This window comes from Orcinus orca, chromosome 7 (genome assembly GCF_937001465.1).
Source record: "Orcinus orca chromosome 7, mOrcOrc1.1, whole genome shotgun sequence".
Classification (NCBI taxonomy): domain Eukaryota; kingdom Metazoa; phylum Chordata; class Mammalia; order Artiodactyla; family Delphinidae; genus Orcinus; species Orcinus orca.
In genome coordinates, this window is record NC_064565.1 from 66,196,072 (window position 1) to 66,215,933 (window position 19,862).

The 19,862-nt window shown below is 35.3% G+C and overlaps 1 protein-coding gene across 1 annotated transcript in view; it reads right to left on the minus strand.

Moving 5' to 3' along the window:
* The window catches only part of TTN (titin), a 281,341-nt gene that overhangs the window by 130,097 nt on the left and 131,382 nt on the right, over nucleotides 1-19,862 (minus strand). Inside the window, exons 132-154 of the mRNA XM_049712583.1 lie at nucleotides 19,431-19,508; nucleotides 19,149-19,223; nucleotides 18,853-18,945; nucleotides 17,984-18,061; nucleotides 17,614-17,790; nucleotides 17,323-17,406; nucleotides 17,054-17,131; nucleotides 16,461-16,544; nucleotides 16,117-16,200; nucleotides 15,824-15,907; nucleotides 15,278-15,628; nucleotides 13,680-13,754; nucleotides 12,824-12,898; nucleotides 12,081-12,173; nucleotides 11,407-11,484; nucleotides 10,363-10,431; nucleotides 10,124-10,213; nucleotides 9,693-9,986; nucleotides 8,789-8,869; nucleotides 7,566-7,643; nucleotides 1,220-1,303; nucleotides 1,025-1,108; nucleotides 663-746 (exon numbers count right to left, since the gene is read on the minus strand). Coding sequence (XP_049568540.1) covers nucleotides 663-746; nucleotides 1,025-1,108; nucleotides 1,220-1,303; nucleotides 7,566-7,643; nucleotides 8,789-8,869; nucleotides 9,693-9,986; nucleotides 10,124-10,213; nucleotides 10,363-10,431; nucleotides 11,407-11,484; nucleotides 12,081-12,173; nucleotides 12,824-12,898; nucleotides 13,680-13,754; nucleotides 15,278-15,628; nucleotides 15,824-15,907; nucleotides 16,117-16,200; nucleotides 16,461-16,544; nucleotides 17,054-17,131; nucleotides 17,323-17,406; nucleotides 17,614-17,790; nucleotides 17,984-18,061; nucleotides 18,853-18,945; nucleotides 19,149-19,223; nucleotides 19,431-19,508 — 2,451 coding nt within the window. The remainder of the gene's footprint in view (nucleotides 1-662; nucleotides 747-1,024; nucleotides 1,109-1,219; nucleotides 1,304-7,565; nucleotides 7,644-8,788; nucleotides 8,870-9,692; nucleotides 9,987-10,123; nucleotides 10,214-10,362; nucleotides 10,432-11,406; nucleotides 11,485-12,080; nucleotides 12,174-12,823; nucleotides 12,899-13,679; nucleotides 13,755-15,277; nucleotides 15,629-15,823; nucleotides 15,908-16,116; nucleotides 16,201-16,460; nucleotides 16,545-17,053; nucleotides 17,132-17,322; nucleotides 17,407-17,613; nucleotides 17,791-17,983; nucleotides 18,062-18,852; nucleotides 18,946-19,148; nucleotides 19,224-19,430; nucleotides 19,509-19,862) is intronic.

Genomic DNA, 19,862 nt, shown 5'->3' on the forward strand with positions numbered 1-19,862 from the left:
CTTGAGCAGCTTTAGGTATTTGAAAGATATCAGCATTTTTAGAATTTGGGAACAGTGTAGGCATATGTTACAATATTCATGAAGAGGACAAGACAATATATATTCTTAACACAGCAGTGGGAATAAATACCTTTAGCAGGTGGGACTTCTGGTTTTTTGGGTACAGCCACTTTCTTTTCAGGTACAACTTCTTTAGGAACTTCAGGAACTTTGAAGATATTAGTAACTATTAGTTGAAACTATAAAATGGGAATATCGACAACACATTTGCCCAAGCAAGTATCATTTATGAAACTGGCGGACACTTCTAAACACTTTTTCCCAGTCCCCAAAACAGGAGACCAACAACACGGAAGGATAAATACCTTTAGCAGGTAGAGCTTCTGGCTTTTTAGGAGGAGCCACAGGCACTTGCTTCTCAGGGATGGCTTCCTTTGGCGGCACCTCAGGCACTTAAAAAATATTGGTAATTTGTGTTTAGAAAAGGTGGAAATAATGAACGACTATATCATGCAATCATACACCAAGATATATTCGATTACTGACAACTCTTCTTTCTTTAGAATTATATCGCCTTTATGTACTGGGATTTATACATATAATTTTTTTCTAGCTAAAATAGCAGTTATTTTTCTCCCTGGTATGTACAGCATTGCCATTACCTGCTGGGGGAGGACTTTCCGGTTTGGGAGGAATAGCTTCAGGCACCTTCTTTTCTGGGACAGCTGCCTTTGGCACCTCAGGTACTTTAAAGAGATTAGTATTTTCATGATTAGCCAGAGTAAAGACAAACAGACAGTGTCAAACATAGCAACATGGAGGTGGCTACCTTTGGCTGGTGGGACTTCTGGCTTTTTAGGAGCCATCACAGGCACCTTCTTTTCAGGGACAACTTCCTTGGGAGCCTCAGGCACTTAAAAGATATTAGTAAAATGACATTTAGGAGTTATGAGACCACGAGAGCAAAATGTTTTCAAGAGCAGAAGAGTTTTATCTTCTTAAATCCAAGGTGAGTGACAGCTACCTGTAACAGGTGGGACTTCTGGCTTTTTAGGAGGCATCACAGGAACTTTCTTCTCAGGGACAACTTCCTTGGGAGCCTCAGGCACTTAAGAGATATTAGTAAAATTACATTTAGGAGCTATGAGACCACTAGATCAAAATGTTTTTGAGAGCAGAAGAGTTTTATCTTCTTAAATCCAAGGTGAGTGACAGCTACCTGTAACAGGTGGGACTTCTGGCTTTTTAGGAGGCATCACAGGCACCTTCTTTTCAGGGACAACTTCCTTGGGAGCCTCGGGCACTTAAAAGATATTAGTAAAATTACATTTAGCAGTTATGAGATCACTGGAACAAATTATTTTCAAGAGCAGAAGAGCTATGCCTTTTTAGGCCTAAGGTTTGTGACAAATACCTGTAACAGGTGGGACTTCTGGCTTTTTAGGAGGTGCCACTGGTGCTTTCTTTTCAGGGAAAACCTCTTTGGGAGCCTCAGGCACTTTGAAGATATTAGTACATTTACATTTGAGTCATGAGGATCAACACAGACAAGAATCACATTTACACAGCAAAAGCACTTTCAAGGCTAGCAAGGCGGTTCTTTCCATAGCCCTCTCTATTCCCTCCTGAGGGGTTGTTAGGATGTACCTTTGACAGATAAAACTTCAGGCTTTTGGGGAGCACGCACTTTCTTTTCCCAGACAACTTCTTCGGGCACCTCAGGCACTTTAAAGATATTAATATTTTTACGTTTAGGAGTTACAAGAATCAATACAAACAGGAAATACATTTATACAGGAAAAGACATTTTTCCAAACTTCTAAGCTTCCAGCAACATATACCTTCATCAGGAAGGGCTTCAGTCATTTCGAGACGAACCACATATGTTTTCTTTTCAGGGAAAATTTCTTGGGGAGCTTCAGGCACTTTAAGAAATCAGTATTTTAACATTTAGTGTTGCAAAGATCAGTAGGAACAGCAAAATATTTTCAAAGACTACAGGAGCTACTTCTTCTGGAACTTGACGGCATGGGGACTTGTACCTTTAACTGATGGAGGTTCTCTTTTTTTGGAAGGAATTCTTTTTGCAGGAACACCTTCTTGAGCAGCTTCAGGCACTTTAAAGACATTAGTATTTCACATTTAGGAGTTAAAATGATTAATGAAAACAATAACCACAATATGTTAGCAAATGTAGTTTTTTAGAAGTTTCTTCTCTGCCTATTCTCCCCTTGCCCCACCAATCAACTAAGTTGAATGGGATTAGCAGCATCCTTGAGAAGATGTGCTCACCCTTCTCCAGCAACTGGTGGAGGTCCTACGACCCTGTAGACCCTCCTTATGAAGTATTTGTTGAATGAACACTTTTAATAGGAGGGTTTTCTGTTTTGATAGGAACAGTCACACATATTTTCTTTTGAGAGGGAACTTCTTGTGGAGCTTCTGGTGCTTTAAAGATATTAGTATATTTACATTTAGGAGTTAGGAAGAACATTAGAAACACATAGTTTTAAGAACCGAAGACAGACAATTTCTTCAGTATCTGTTCAGAGGTGACAGGTACCTTTCACAGGTGGAGGTTCTGCCTCTTTAGGAACATCCTCAGATGCTTTCATTTCAGGAGCAACTTCTTGCACAGCTTCAGCTACTTTGAAGATATTAGTATTATATTATACTTAGAGGTTAAGGGATCAGTGGAGACATTAATGACATTAACTGAACCAAAGTGACTTTTATGTCTACAAGGGTGCTTCCTTCAAGAACTGGATGAGGTACAAAGTCTTGAAGAAAGGAATCAAATCTTGTCTTTGTTTATTATTCCCCAGCTCCCCAGCACCATGCACATAGTAGGCATTTGTTAAATAAATGAAGGAAGGAATGATAGAATGAATGATACCTTTAGTGGAAGGTGTTTCAATTTCAGGGGGAGCAGCTATGAGTATTTCCTTTACAGGGACAACTTCTTGAGGTGATTCAAGCACTTTAAAGATATGAATTCATTGTACTTCAGAGTGATGAAGAGCAATGAAGAGTTTTAGTCAAAACCCCACCTACAGGAATGTCCCAGACTGGGTGACCTCCCTGCTCCCCAAATCTGATTCTTTGGTAAAAGTATGAATACTTGATTATTGGGAGCTGTTTTCTTGGTCACCTCAGGCACTAGCAATATTAGTAATTTTATTTCTTTGAATGGTAGATACATAGGAACTGAGATAAAAATTTACCTTTAAGTGAAAAAAACTGATTTTTAAATAATTAACAATGTACCTTTTGCTATTAGCTTGAAGAGGATAAAACAGCTCCTTACCTGGATTGGCTTTATTTTGTACCCTCACCTTAGGCACTTTATTTTATTTTATTTTTGGCTGCATCAAGCGGCTTGCAGGATCTGAGTTCCCTGACCAGGGGATCGAACCCATGTTCCCTGCAGTGGAAGCATGGAGTCTTAACCACTGGACCCCCAGGGAAGTCCCTTAGGCACTTTAAAAAGGTGATTGTTTTTCAAGTAAAGGAGGAAGGAGAACAACTAAAATATTTCAGACAGAGAAAATATTGTCAAAATGTTCAGATATTCTTTAAATTACAGAATATCATGGGTATTGTGACAAATTTTTGGAGAGGTTTTAAAACATTCTCATCTGTTGATTTATCTGAAAATATTCAAAATGAGAAAACGTAGGACTCTTTAAAAATAAAAGACAATGAGAGGAGCAAATAAATATTCAGGGCAGTCCAACTTTAACTGGTTTTGGTTTTAACTGCCCTGGTTTTAGAAGGCTCTCGAGTAGAGATGATATTACAGATAGAACAGTTCCACAGTGAATTTAATATTTTATTTTCCTTAAGTCATGGTTTTCTAAAAATATTTCTATGATATTTAAGTCTTAGGCGAATTCAGTTATTTCAAAATTATGCACTTGTTTTTGGTAGTAAGTTTATTTTAATAGAAGAGCAATTCAACAGGTAGTTGTATTATATCCTGGAATTTCAACCCCATGGAGTGTTTGAATTACTAACCTATAGTCTACAGCCAAGCACCTCTGTCATTTTACGGCACTGATTTCTGCTTTAGAGCACTGTGGGGTGAGCCTATTCAGTCTAGTTTCAGGGATATAAATGTTATAGGTGATCTCTCATATAGATTTTTTTTTCTAGCTAGTCTGAATTTTATTTTTTAAGGAAACAGCAATAGCTATTTCCATCTGGGTCACATCTGCACATTATATGTATATATATTTTCCCTGGAGGGCTCATAGATAAAATTTATAGCCCAAGCATCTCCATGTGTATAAAGTTATGGACTTTTCCCCCTAATGACTCATGGGGACATGTATATACCCAGTTGAGCTGATACTTTGGGGGACCCACTTCTCTGAAGTGATCTCCCTGGTAGCATCTGGAGCTTTAGAGGTATTAGTATTTTTACACGTGGTGAGTACAACTACAGTCATGAGATAAGAAAGTCAACCTTCTTCTGGCTTGTACCTTTTGGTGGTGATATTTTTCTTCTTTTGGTAACAGGAGGTTGTCTCTCTGGAACATCTTCCTTGGAGACTTCCAACTCTTTAAAGATATTAGTATTTTTTAATTGAGAAAGGCAAAGACATGAAGACATGACTTACAAAGAAAGTTAGGGATATTAGCAGATATTATAACCTTTAATTAGAAATTTTATTTTTGTTCTAATGTTTATTCATTATATGAGTGGGATTTGACTTTTTAGGAGCAAGTTATAGATAGTTCCTTGTCTTGGGTACATTAGGGACACTAAAGATATTAGTATTTTAGCATTAGAGGTCATGAAAATCTACACAAAGCAGTGAACATATTTTGCAGACTGATGAAGAAAGGTTTTCTTATTTAGATTTTCGTAACTAAGAATTATACCTTCAGTTGGAAGATGCTCTGGAATATTGGAAACAGCCTCAGGTAACTCCACCTCTGGAAATACTTCTCTGGTTGTATCAGGCTCTTTAAAGATATTAGTAGGTTTACACTTAGAAGTTATAAAAACAGTAGATTATATAACATGCAATTTTTGAGTCTTGAATCCAAAGATATTCATCCAAGTTTGATGTTGTTGGAATGTACCTTTAGTTGCTGGTGTTCCTCTCTTTTTAGGAATAGTCACATATATCTTGTCCTCTGGAACAACTTTCTTGGGTGGTTCAGGCACTTAAAAGATATGAGTATAGTTATATTTATAAATGGTGAAGGAAAGTATTGAGCTTTTAAAATGAGCCAAAAATAAATTTTCTTCACTGGGTCATTGGTATCATATACCTTTTGCTACTTTGGTTTTTGTCTTTTGAGGATGAGTCACAAGTACTTTTTCTTCTGGAGATGATTCTTCAGATACTTCATAAACTTTAAAGATGTTAGTATTTACACAATTAGGGGCATTTCAAGGTGGATGAAGAATAGTGTTAAGAAAAACATAATACATAATACACATCGATAACTCAAATGACTAGTACTACATAGATCCAAGTTAGTGACAATAACACACTGGCTAGGAAAAAGCCTCATTCCCAGTTTTATGATATAGGACTTTTCAGCATTTCTTTATGATCATGATGGTAAAATTGAGGAATTCACTGGTCAGGGACTAGTATATAATTCTTTACTTTGTCTGCAGAAAGATACTGGTAAAATTTCCCTATTGTTGTTAATTTTTATGGATTTTTTTTCTTAAGGAACAGGGTCGATGTTGAGTTGCACATCAAGAATTCTCCAATATTTAACTTACTGGAAATTCATCCAAGTCTTTTCCTGTTCCAGGAAACTAGTTATCTACATTTTCAAACCAAATCTAGTCTATGGCTTCATATTCAATATGAATGTGAAAACTATTCAGAGATTGGAAGAAGAAAAGAAAAATAAGGATGATTAAATATTTGGAAAATAAGGCAACTGAAAAATAAAGATTCCTCCAGATTTCAGAAAGGAAGACTGGCTGATAATAATAACCAAACTCAAGTATAGAAAGGGTATTCAAAGGTGGGAGTTATCATATATTTTTATCCAAACCTATTATCATAGGGTGACAAAAATTGTATTTAAATTTTACATTCAAATAAATGGAAGGATATCTTGACTGCTGGCATTTTCACTATTCAGATTATTAAACAGTATTCTATTCAGAATATTTTTTTACTCATATTATTTTACTCTTCAAATTAATTCATTATAATTTTGCATGAAGGCAAAACCAAAATTGGCTTGAGAATTCTTTTGAGGTTCTAATGGCCTCGTAAATCTACGGGTATTTGAATAGCACTGCTAAAATGTTTACAACGATTGTTGTAAAGAGTAAAAAATACTAATGCTGAAGTATTTTGATTCTACATATCCAAGTAAAATAGTATCATCAAGTTAAAGAAAGTTGCCTTATGGTCTGAGAAAATGAATTGCTGAAAAGCAGAAGACATTTGTACACAGAACAGGTTAACAAGACAATGACAAATTCAACAAGACAAATGACTTTTCTAAAATTGGGCAACGGTATACGTACAGGACTCTTTATTTTTTAAATTGGTGAGGAAATATAACTTGTCTGAGGCTAATAGTCATTCAAATTATCTAATTTTAGCCAAATATTTTTGGCATGTTAGGATTTTACAAGATATTAGTATATTTACTTTTAAAAGCTATGAAGACAAACACAGACGAACCAAAGAGAACCACCAGTTTTTCTACACTCACTGTACATCGTTGCATCTTCAGAAAGAACTATGGGTGATATTTCTTCTTGAATACTTTTCTTAGGCACCTCAGGAACTTCAAAGATATTAGTATATTAATTGTAATAAATACCAAATATAAGATATTAAGAATATAAAGAAACAAAAGACAACTATTTACATCACTCACATTCACTTTAAACCATGAATAACTAAACATAGAGTTATTTCATGTTGTGATTGGTATCAGTGTATACCTTTAGCTGGTGGAACTTCAGGCTTTTTAGGAACAGCTTCACGAACTTTTTCTTCTGGAACAATTTTCTTGGGTACTTCAGGTGCTTTAAAGATATTTGTTTTATTTAAAAAAATTGCATCATTGGGTGTAAAATATCAAGACAAAAAGGGGCATCTAACAAGGATAATGTCAAAAATCCCCAAATTATAAGTCATCTAAACACACAATCAATGCATCTCTCTAGACGGCCTTGTTGATGAGTTGTTGATTTGTCATATTAGAAGGACTTTGCCCTGTGGATACAACATCATTTTCTATTGTCACTTGGAACATGTTTATTTGTTTCCAGAGCTACTTGAAAATAGCCTCCAAAATGAATTATTTTTGAAAAAGAAGTTGGGGGGTCAATATTTAAATATGCTTAAGTCGAGGATCAATACAAATAAAACCAACTTTTAGGCTTAGGTCTGTGTTCCCAGAGGGTAGTCACAAAAGGGAGGATTATGTTATGGGACATAAATTGAAGTTTACATAATTCAGCCACTTTGTGGCATTGAGGGGAGAAAAATCTCTCTCTCTTTCTTCTCATAATAAATGAATAAAAGGGAGTTTTGTATTAGTGGCGAATCAGCAAAGGCAGATACCTTTAGCTGGTGAAACTTTGGGCTCTTCAGGAACATGTACTTTTTCTTCTACCACAATTTTCTTGGGTACTTCAGGTACTTTGGAGACAGTAGTAATAGTTTCTTTTACTTTTAAACATTCATAAAGATTTTTTAACAAGTAGAGCATAATAGAAATGTAAAGACAGAAAAGAACATAGCCACAGTATAAAATACAGACATCACTTTATCAAATACATTACAGTTATTAAAATGAGTTGAATTTTGATAACAAATACAACAACAAAAATCCAAGGGAATTTCCCATGTAAGAATCATAAGAACTTGACAAGAAAAATGAATAAGACACCTTCAGCTAGTGCTCTTTCTGCTTGTTTTGGTGGAATAATTGATATTTTCTCTTCAGTGATAACATTCTTAAATGCTTCAGAGACTTAAAAATGTAAGTATATATTATTTATAAGCTACTGTTTTTTATTTTTATTGTGAAATTCAAGAGGTTTAAAAACTGAACAGGGCTTCCCTGGTGGCACAGTGATTAAGAATCTGCCTGCCAATGCAGGGGACACAGGTTTGAGCCCTGGTCCGGAAGATCCCACATGCCACGGAGCAACTAGCTCCGTGTGCCACAGCTACTGAGCCTGCGCTCTAGAGCCTGCGAGCCACAACTACTGGGCCCACGTGCCACAACTACTGAAGCCCGTGCACCTAGAGCCTGTGCTCCACAACAAGAGAAGCAACCGCAATGAGAAGCCCGCACACAGCAACAAAGAGTAGCCCCCGCTCGCTGCAACTAGAGAAAGCCTGCGCAGCAGCGAAGACCCAACACAACCAAAAATAAAAAAAACAAAAAACAAAAACTGAACAAAGCAGGGACATTAAACACACAGTCACAATGTATTTATAATTACTAGGTCATTAAAATTAATAATTAACAGGAAAACAAGGATTTATCAATAAACAGGTGAGTGAATATATAATCAAAGAGTACCAAAGAAGGAAAACTGGGTTCACTGTTTGGTTAGTAGTGATACTGCTTTGGGTATTTTAAGTATAACAGTGACTTTCTTTTTTGATAGGACTTTCTTTAGCCCCTCACCCACTTTCAAGATATTAGTTTGTTTTAGACATTCCAGAAACACAAAACACAGAAGAAAAACATCAAGTAGAATTCAAACTTGTAAAGCAGCCAAGGTGCTACTATATGTAAAATTAGGTTAAGTAATTTTTCACCAACAAAATACCTTTAGCTGGTGGCTCTTTTCGAAGAACAACTTTAGTAGGTGGTTTTTTTGGAGGGATGATTTTCTCGGATATCTCAGGCCCTTTAAAGATATTGGTGTTTTGGTTTAGAATGAACTCCTGAAGTATCATGGCCCACGATGACTAAAATTAGTACAATGAGGGCTCATAAAATGCTTTCTCTATTCATATTTTAAAAATTTATACCACACCTACTTCCAAAAAAACTTGATTTTGCTAAATTTCATCTGTATTGTAAATTTACTGTGTATACTAAGCACACACACATTCCTTCATATTACACACATATTATTAATTTGTTCAAGAGCTGGAGTAGTCTTGCAGAGAATGTATTTGTACGTTTATCCTCAGAATATACTAGAATGCAGGTGCTACTACCACACTTCATTTCCTTCCTTAATGTTATTTCTCCTGAAAATATCATAAAATGGTGGAAGATTTGGATAAGTAATTATCAGTTTGTGAACAGTTGACTGAAATGCTAACAAAGCAATGGTTCTTTTGCCTGGACAGTGAACTGAGGAGTTTCTTTCTCACTCAACTGATGACACTGGCCAGATATTTTGGTACGTATAACAATCACGTATCACTCTTACTTGGATTTAAAAAGGAATCCACAAATTCATACCGTGAATTATGTTATCTCCTTAGGTAAGTAGATATCAAACATTATTATCTTGTTGGCTAAAATTATACTCTGTGGTTAATCTCTACTCCATATCAAACATTGTTATCAAGTAGTTTAAACTCATGCTTAAAGTATTTCATGATTTTATCATGGAAAGTAAGTGGGTTTCTAATGTCCAAACTGAATATGAAATGTACTTTAAAAAAGAAGTTAGAGCAACATATAACAATTTGTAATATCTGCACAATTCCCTATACCTTTAGGTGGAGCTTTGGGTTTTTCATATACTTCCACTTCTTCAGCCTCTAAGACTTCTATTACCCTATGGACTTCTTCAACTTCGTGTACTTCTTCAGCTCTATACTCTTCTACTTTGAGGACATCTTCAACCTCATGGAACTCTTCTTCTTCAAAGTATTCTTCAACCTCATGGAACTCTTCTTCACGAGCTTCTTCCACTTGTGCTTCCACTATTTCTAATTCTGCTCTTTCTTTTACTACTTCCTTTTTGTGGACAGCAACTGATATTTTTTCTTCAAGAACAGCTCTCCCTGAAAGAGTATCTATTTTAAGAGATCTATTTTTTTTAAACACAGCAGAAATGAAGATGTAAATTCAAAATATAAAAACAGCTGAGAAAGGCTTTCATGCAGCAACACGTGAAAATCAAAGATCTTCCCCAAAGTACCTTTAGCTGGGGGAACAGCTTCTCTTTTAGGCACAGGGACTTTCTTTTCAGGGACTTTCTTTTCTGGGACTTTCTTTTGAACTTCAGGCACTTTAAAGACATAGTTTTAATATTTGAGACTGTCAAGAGCAAGATTCCATAGGCAAAAGACATCAAAAACGATCAAGACATGTAGACATAAAACATAAACATCTTAATGAAAAAGATTATAAGAAAGTTCAGGTTAAAAAGAGATGTACCTTTGGCAGGAGGGGCCTCTTTTTTCTGAACAGGAACAGGTACTTTTTCTTCAGGAACCTTCTTTGGCACTTTAAAGATATGAGGCATTTCAGTTAGCTGACAATACTCAATGATAAACATGAAATAAAAACATCAGAAACAACATCAACATTACAAATAATCGAAGTCTAAGAAGTCACTCTATTGTAAAATTGGACACCAATTTTAGAGGCTATAAAGATATTTTTCCAAATCACTCATTTGTACTAGCCACACCTTAGAAGAAGGTATGTCCACAAAGAACCTGTGCTATCCTTTTTTTTTTTTTTTTTAAATAGCAGGAATTACCAATATTGGGCCTACTTCTACTATTTTTAATTTGATGAAGGCTTTTTTCAAGTGATTACCATCATAGAGTACTTGAGCCTTGATACAGGTGTCACGTTCTGCTGGGCACTATCGTGTCTGCTGAGGATGTCTATTGCAATAGGGACAGCATAACTTAATCAATTAGGAGTGCTACTGAAGCATTAACCTAATTAGGAACAATGAGAGATAGACGTTTTCTAATAACCTTGAATGCTCTGGCCAGATATTACAAAAGGGACATGAGGCTCTTTAAAATAATTATTATCTAAGCATTAGAACAGATAACCCCCCTCCATAAAATAACACAGTAGACATAATTATTATAATAATTCCACGAGAAAATTCAACTTATGTAATGGAATAAAATCTAGGAATGGAATGTTGGGAAGAAGGATCCATTGTAATGTATATAAGTATAGAGAGATGTACTATTAACATTAAAATTCTCAGCTATTTAAAATAAGAATATTCTGGAATAATTCACACACATGCACACACACACATAATCATTCATTAACATTCCAAAAAAGGCTAAAACAATCGAATGAATTATATTTGACAGGTTCTTAATCAATTTCATAAGTTTCCTATTTAAATGACTCTAAGAAAGTAATGAATGAAGATACTTTTGTTTTTTAAAAAGAAAATGAATGGGAATTTAAAGATATTGTCTTTAATAAAAGGATTTGTTATACCTTTAGCTGGTGGTGCCTCCACTTTCTTAGGAACAGGAGTAGGTGCTTCAGGTACTGCTTTCTTAATCACTTCAGGCACTTAAAAGATAGTTCATGGACATTTTGAAAAATGACATGCAATTAACAGAACAACAACCATATACCAAAAAACCCCCAAACACAAAACATTGATTTAGTTAAAAAATATATTAGCAACCTAAATGGTAATTGCATATATGAAGTATTGACTCTAAAGGTGAGAAGGATATTACTTGGAAATCCTATAAGCAAACATAATACCAACTATAAAAAGATTGTCATAGTCTTTAGCAATGATAGCCTAACAATTATTCTAAAGAGCAAACACCATAGAAATAGATTTTTCCCCACTTGAAGAAAAAAACTAAGGATTGAAAACTAGGAGAAAGTATTACAATAGCATCTGGCCAAAAAAACATTAAAGTGTCAATAGCATAAAATTCTCTCTCTCATTCTAACTGAATTGTAGACACAGTAGAAAAAGTTGGGTCAAGAAAAGGAACACAAAGTTTCAGGTGCCAGTTGTAATTAATCTTCAATTTATCATTGATATGATGTAAGAAAAGTATACTGGCGAATATCAGGCTTAGATGAATTCTGAGAAAGATTCGGAACACCAGACATTTTAAATGTCCAACTCATAAAAGCAGCTGTACCTCTAGGTGGCGCCACCTCCTCAACCTCCTCTATGCGAGATGGTTCCTCTGGGATCTCTTCTTCTGGAATAGGCTCTTCAGGCTCCTCAAACACTTTAAAAAGATTATTTTGTAAATTATTTTTATAATTCATTTGAATATTAGACTAAAATGATACATCTGAAAAGTGAGGTTGTCTTATCAGCATAGTTAACTCAGCCTTCTAAGTGCATGTGAAAACTCACTCATCCTTGGAAAAGGTCTTACTGCTTCAAAATATGTTAGGCCCTTCACAGAATTTTAGAACTGGAAAGGACTTCAGAAAGAATTTAGTTTAAATTATTATTATTTTTTTTAATGGAGGTGGATTTTTTTGAAGTCAAACATTCACTTAGGGGTAGAAGTCAGATTTTCTGCACCAGTCACTTAGGCTTAACTGGAACTCCTCCTGGAGAAGCTAATCCCACAACTGCCCACCAAGTCACCTGATGAAAAATTTCCCATGGCAAATATGGTTTCCCTTCAAAGATTCTCATTAAAGTAAAACAAACAAACAAGGAAACAAACAGCCTAAGCATGTAAGAAGAGAGATTCGATCGGTTTTAGTTTGCCTATCCAGTTTCTACTAGGTAAAGAATAATTTCTTTTACAGTGTGAATACATTTATTTTCTGGAGTGAAATGTGCATTTACCTCCTGAAAATATTAGACAAAAATAAGACAATGATGCTTTTGAAAATGCTATTTTCTTAGAAAGTCATCTACCTTCAACTGGTGGAACTTCCTCTTCTTTAGGGACAATGATTCGTCTTTCTTCCACTTTCTTAGGCACCTCAGGAACTTAAAAGATATTGATTGTTTTAGGTGCTTAAAATGCAGGAACCAAGAGGAGTACATAAAGACCAAGTTCCCCGTTTTTCAACCCAAGAGAGTTAATAACAGAATGCACATGCACCAGATGAAACATTGACATTTCATAGCATCAGTTAATGAGACAAAAATAAGAGGTTTGTGGTTTAAGATAAAGGGTCCATTAAAGAGACATTCTATCTTTTACTGCTGGAGCCTCTACTTTTTTAGGGAGAGCAATGGGTACTTCAGGGACTGGTTTCTTAGGTAATTCAGGCTCTTTAAAGATATATAAGTTTAGTATTTTTATTTTGTAGGTACAACATACATAGACAAATCAACATAAAATACACAAACACAAAGTAGAAGAACTGACACAGCACAAACACGGATGCAGCAGAGTCCCAACTAACGACTACACACAGACCACACAACGCAAACGTCTATATGGAACATCCCTAAGTGAAGAGCATCACAGTTCAACATTGGGGAAGCAAACACACCCCTGTTGGGAGTGATGTACCTTTGGCAGGAGGAGCCACTGCTTTCTTAAGACCAGGAGGAGGCACCTTCTTTTCTGGTTCAGGCTTCTTAGGCACCACGGGCACTTTCAAGATATTATTTTATTTTGTAAGTTCATTTCACAAGCACAGAGACAATGGACACCACGATAATGTAAGTTATGTTAACAAATACTGGGAAATGGGACATTTTGGCTTTTACAGGTGAAGAAAGAAATGGCAGTGTCTAATTCGCTTGGGAATAGCAGTACCTGTGGCAGGAGGAGCCTCCTCTTTCTTGGGAGGGATCACTTTCTTCTCTGGCACTTTCTTCTTAACCTCAGGCACTTTAAAGACATCATTCCATGATAAGAATTTATTGTGAGGGACAAAAAAGAGAGAACACAGGAAGTCCACAGAGAAAGACCAACATGCAACAGTTGCTCAGGGTAGGGACCTAATGCAAGTCAGGAGCCCAGGTGTGACGATATAATTAGGTTTTGTGGAGGAAGGGATCAGCAACCTATTTGAATACCAGAGGACAGATGCTGTCATTTCATCCACTTAAATTTCACTAGAAATTAATTAAATCATTATCTAAAAAATATTTCTGAATTCCTGAAATCCAATAAAGGATCGGCTTTACTGTTTCACTGCTTATAAGACTATTTAACCTAGTGGAGAGGTCATGCTTATTTTAAGTAGTGATGTCATAAACTTTTGCAGAAAGTATTATTGAGCTTTAAGGCATAAATATATTATGTCCTGTACTATGAACTGATTGAATATGATAAATCTGGATACTATTCATTCAGTGATAGAGTACTTTTATAGATCTTAATTTTATCCTCACAATAATATCTGAGCCCACTAGAACTGACATTAGTATCCCCATTTTATAGGAGAGGAACTTTAGGCTCAGATCAGTTAAAGGACTTGCTCAGTCTAACACAGCAAGATACAAATTCAAGGCTAAAATCAAAACCTGCTGGGCTACCATCTGTATGTATGTATCAGAAGACATAAGCTCTTATGCAATGCTTTCATAAATACATTAATCTTTCTTTTACCTTTTCATCCTGATGTTATAAAGGCACTTAATATACATGGTTGAAGGATGACATTTAAGAAGATTTGTTCATCATATTTTTCAGGTATTTTTTGTGTAGATAATTTAGCCTTGTAAAATATCTATATGAAAATTATTATGCTTAATAAAATTATAGGGAATTGGGTAGAATTTTGGGGGCAGTTTTGGGACAATACTTCCTTCCATCTTTGCTCTTGAATACTGCTTTGCAGCCAATAAAAAGTGGATATCAGTGTTCCTGAACATTTTTAGAAATTAATGTGACTATCTAGTTTACAAACATAAATTTTCCCAAATCCCAGTTCAACTATAATTTTTCTGGTGAACGTATGGATGAAGAATGTGTATTCACTTTGGGGAGGTGTACCTTTGGGTGGTGGAGGTTCCACTTTTTTAGGAGCTGGAACAGGGACTTTCTTCTCTGGTACAGGTTTCTTTGGCACTTCAGGCACTTAAAAACATTCATTTTAAGACATTAAAAATCACATGTACAGCACTGTATATGTAACAAAAAGACACATGAGAATAAGGCCACAAACAACTAAATAACATTTCATATCATAAAATTTGAAAAGACATTCAGACAATTTACAATAAATAAACACATAAGACAGACACAAAACAATAAGAGCACACATGTCTGGAATGTTTTCTAAGATTTAGATGGTAGAAGACATAGAGAGTAAAGCAACATAGATAAAATTAGAGATGAACAAAAAAGATGGAAAGGCAGAATTCAACACAAAAGAGGCCTGATGACTTCAAGAAGAACTGCTATACCTCGTGCAGGTACTGGCACCTTAGGTTTAATTTCTGGAAGAACTTCTTCTTCTTCAGGTACAAATTCTTCCTCCCCAGGAGGAATTTCCTCTTCTTCAGGAGCAACTTCCTCTTCCTCTGATAGAATTTCCTCTTCCTCTGGTGGAACTTCCTCTTCCTCTGGTGGAAATTCCTCTTCCTCAGATGGAACTTCCTCTTCCTCAGGTGGAATTTCCTCTTCCGCTGGTAGAACTTCCTCTTCCTCAGGTAGAACTTCCTCTTCAAGAACAATTTTTTCTTCAAACACAAATTTCTCTTCCCGAAGTAGAGCTACAGGAACTGGAACTGGAACTGGCTCACGTTTCTTTGGCACTTTAAAGATATTTTTCAATCGGACAAGCATCACTTTTATGTACAATATTCAAAACAGTGGGACAACATGAAAAGCAAATATTCTGTGATCATAAAGCATCAACTGTCACCAACATAAGTAATTATAATTAGTGAGGCTGTATAATGCCGGTTAGTTTTCCTTTTTTGCCTTGGTTTTGTTCGAGATTAATGTACCTTTGGGTGATGGAGCTTCCACTTTTTTCGGAACAGGTGTTGGCTCCTTTTCTTCTGTGATGACCTTCTTGGGCACCACTGGCACTTTAAAGATATTATTTGTCTTTAAGAATGTGCTCTTTTACATGTTTTAGAGCAATAGACATAAAAAGGAATCATGAAATATCTGACTTTTATATTTCTAACAAGGTAGACAATTGTTTAAAACATGTAATGTTATACGGGAATTTGTATGTGAATATATGTAAATGTAAGGTTTTTTCCCATGGACTTTAAATGATGAAGTGACGTACCTTTTGCAGATGGAGCCTCTACTTTCTTAGGAGCAGGAACCAGCACCTTCTTCTCAGGCACAGGCTTCTTGGGCACTTCTGGCACTTTAAAGAAATGATTTAGAGAAACATTTTACACAACCTAAAATTTTGAGTCTAAGTGTAGTTTCAAAAAGATTAAGGTCATAAGAGTATGACCAAGTTACTTCAAGAAGCATTTTACCTTTAAAATAAAATCTTTTCTTTTCCATAAAGGAATACTAAAGCATTGCATCCCCAAAGAGCACGTAATTGAAGCATTTAATGTTTTACTCATATGCAAAGTTGAAATTTAAAAAATTTTATGACATTGCAAGTTCATGTACCTTTGGCAGGTGGAGCTTCCACCTTTTCAGGAACCGGTACTGGCACTTTCTCCTCTGGTACAGGTTTCTTGGGTACTTCAGGAACTTTAAAGATATCAAATAGGGTTAGTGTCAAATTTTTCACCCATAGAGAAGAATCTAGCAATTTTAGGCCTTACTGAAGCATCATAGATATTCTAACAATTTCACTTTAAGAATGAAAATAATAATTATAACAGCCACAAAACAAAGGCCAGAAAATGCACAAAAATTAAGATTAAAAAACACTGAAAAAACATAGACTGATAAAGACAACACACAGTGTCTGGTAAATGATGATTTTGTCCATTTTTGGTATTACAATTAGAATTTGCTTTACTCTAAGAACTTTCCACTAAAGAGGAGGAACCAAGCATGAAGCACCAGCATGCTTTTTTGAAGGTAAAATTTCAGAGATGAATACACAATAAACTGCTCCAGTAACCAGCTTGTCTTGGCATTAATATTGTTAATATCATCATGGGGGAAAGAACTGATACGGCTCACCAAGTTATACTATCAATACGTAGGTAAATTATTACACTATTCCACTGATGGATTACAAAGAGATGTACCTTTAGCTGGTGGAGCCTTCTCTTTCTTAGGAATGGGCACAGGAACTTTCTCCTCTGGCTTCTTAGGAATCTCAGGCACTTTAAAGATATTGTTTACTGATAAGTTCTTACTACCAGTAACAACACATCCACACAAAGGATAGTTAACAAACAACAGGACAGTTTCAAAGAATAGACAGTAACACACACAAGGTTCTGAATTCAGGATAATTAGCTATTTATATGCAGATGAAGTCTTTTATATGCTCATGATAAGAGTGGTGGTGTACCTTTTGCTGGTGGGGCTTCCTTCTTTTTGGGAACAGGAACAGGTTTCTTCTCTTCTGGAACAGGTTTCTTGGGTACCTCAGGCACTTTAAAGATATTATGAAGAATTTTGGAAATGTTGCAGAAAAGATATAAAATGTAAAAAGCAAGTATAGAAATCATACTTCAGCATCTAAAAGTGTCTTTTTCTAAAATAAGCAGAATTGGTCATCAGTGCTAATAAATCCCAGAATCTGACCAAATTGGATACAAAAGATGCTGCTGCTTATCCCTTGGCAGGAGATATAATCTACCTTTGACGGGTACCACTGGTACCACTTCTTCAGTTATGAGCTCCTCTTCTTCTTCTTCAGTTACGAGTTCTTCTTTTTCATGAATGTACTCTTCTTCTTCAAAATATTCCTCTACTTGGGTTACAGCTTCCTCTTCAAAGGCAATCTCTTCTGGTTGTCTTTTAGGTACTTCAGGCACTTTAAAGATATTATCTTTACGTTGGATATTTTCCAATTATTCAATAAGATTAAGACACGTTAGGAACATACCCATTTGTAATAGAAGAAGGAATAGGCTTTATCTTTCCCACAGAACTTTACACATAGAACTGAACATGAATTTCATACCAAAAAAGACAAACAACACATTAAAAAGAGTGAATATAGGTACCTCTAACAGGTGTTGCTACTTCTTTTTTAGGAACAGGTACTTTTTCTTCTGTGACAACCCTCTTGGGCTTCATGGGCACTTAAAACATTAAGTATAAGGAAATTTTATTGTCAGAAACAGGGTACCCAGCGAATGCTTGCTTTATTGTATTTTAAGGAAATAGAGTAATGCTGCAAGTGCCTCTCATATAAGAGATATGTGATTGTTCATTCATAAGAAACTTCAGATTCTCCATGGAAAGGATTCTGAACTTTACTGGAATAAAAACATACAAAAGTACTCAAGGAGGTCTGAGGCAGCAGAGACCAAGTGTGAAATGATGTTTAGTGTTTGGGTATCTCTGCTTGTATGAAACATCCTTTACTGAAAAGCTAAATTTACTTCTGGATAAGTATACTTTCTGAAATTGCAGCGAAGTTACTTAATAGTAAAAAGCAGGGAAAAATGGTTAGACATTGAGTTAACTCTTTTTTTCAATCTTCAAAATGACTTCAGGATCAATAAACAGGTATTAAACTGTGGTGAATATTGTTATATCATCACATCAATTTAGATAAGTCAGGAATGTGCCAAATGGTCACTGATTTTAAATCTAAACATTCTATTTTATATGTATTGTAGCCATGTGTTAGGACACAGCCACTGTATAAGAAGCTATGGATATATTTTGAAATAACTTCGAAATAACTTTTCCTTTTAAGATAACATTATCTTTTTATCCTGTATTTACAGATTTTTACATCCAACATCCACCTAACTATTAATATAAAAGACACAAAACAATGAAGAAAAAAAAAAAAGCAAAACACAGCTGCTTTAGTTTTAAAAGAGACATTATAAAAGACCACAATCGAGGAAGGAAAGTATACCTTTATCAGCTGCTTCAGTCACCTGCTCTTTTTCACGTTTGGTAATTGAAATGTGTATTTTTTCCTCAACAACTTTCTTTGCTTCTTCAGTCACTTTAAAGATATTAATTATTAAAGACCATTAAAACCAACCACACGAATATGTAAATAAAAATACATGAAATGCCGAGAAATGTAAGAATCAGCACCAAACAATATATTCAGTAAAGATAAAGAACATCAGACAAGGTAGTAAGACACGTTTACAGAACATAAGTAAAAAAGATGTTTTTGGTAGTTATTACGCTGCCATGTACCTTTGGGCGGTGGAGGTTTGAGTTTCTTAGGAATGGGCACTGGTACTTTTTCTTCAGGGACCACTTTCTTCGGCACTTTAAAACATCAATATTAACAGATTTAAAAACCTGAATCAAATTTCTTAAGAGTAGATAGAAGAAAAAAATAAGAAATATGATGTACAACATAATGACCCCAAACACACACACGATTGGTACACTGCCACTTCAACATGGATTTATACTTGGACAGACATGTAGGGACCACAGGTCTCATGACTGATAATGTTTTTCTCACTCTACCTTTAGCTGGTGGGATCTTTGGTTTTGTGGGAACCGGTTCTTCCTGGACAGGCTTTACTGGGGTGGGCTTCTCAGGCTCTTTAAAAATATATACAGGGTATTTAATGTTAGACATTTTTGTTAGAATATATTTCTTCAATGGATACGAAGAATTAAAATAATATATCTTATCTACAGCATAGGCATAGACTCTAGAGGTGAGTGAGAATCAGAGATCCGAGTAGAATAAGGTGTAAAAGACCTAAAAAAGCTTTTATTGCTATTTCCTCCTTGCTATTTACTTCAGTTAGGTAATTGTGACTCCCTTTTACATCTTATATTATCATTTCACTTCAGGTAGACAAAATCATGGTTAAACTCCTCCCCATATAATATTGTTTTTTAATTCTATTTGTAAAACTACATAGAACATTCTCAAAGTTAGGCTGTGAA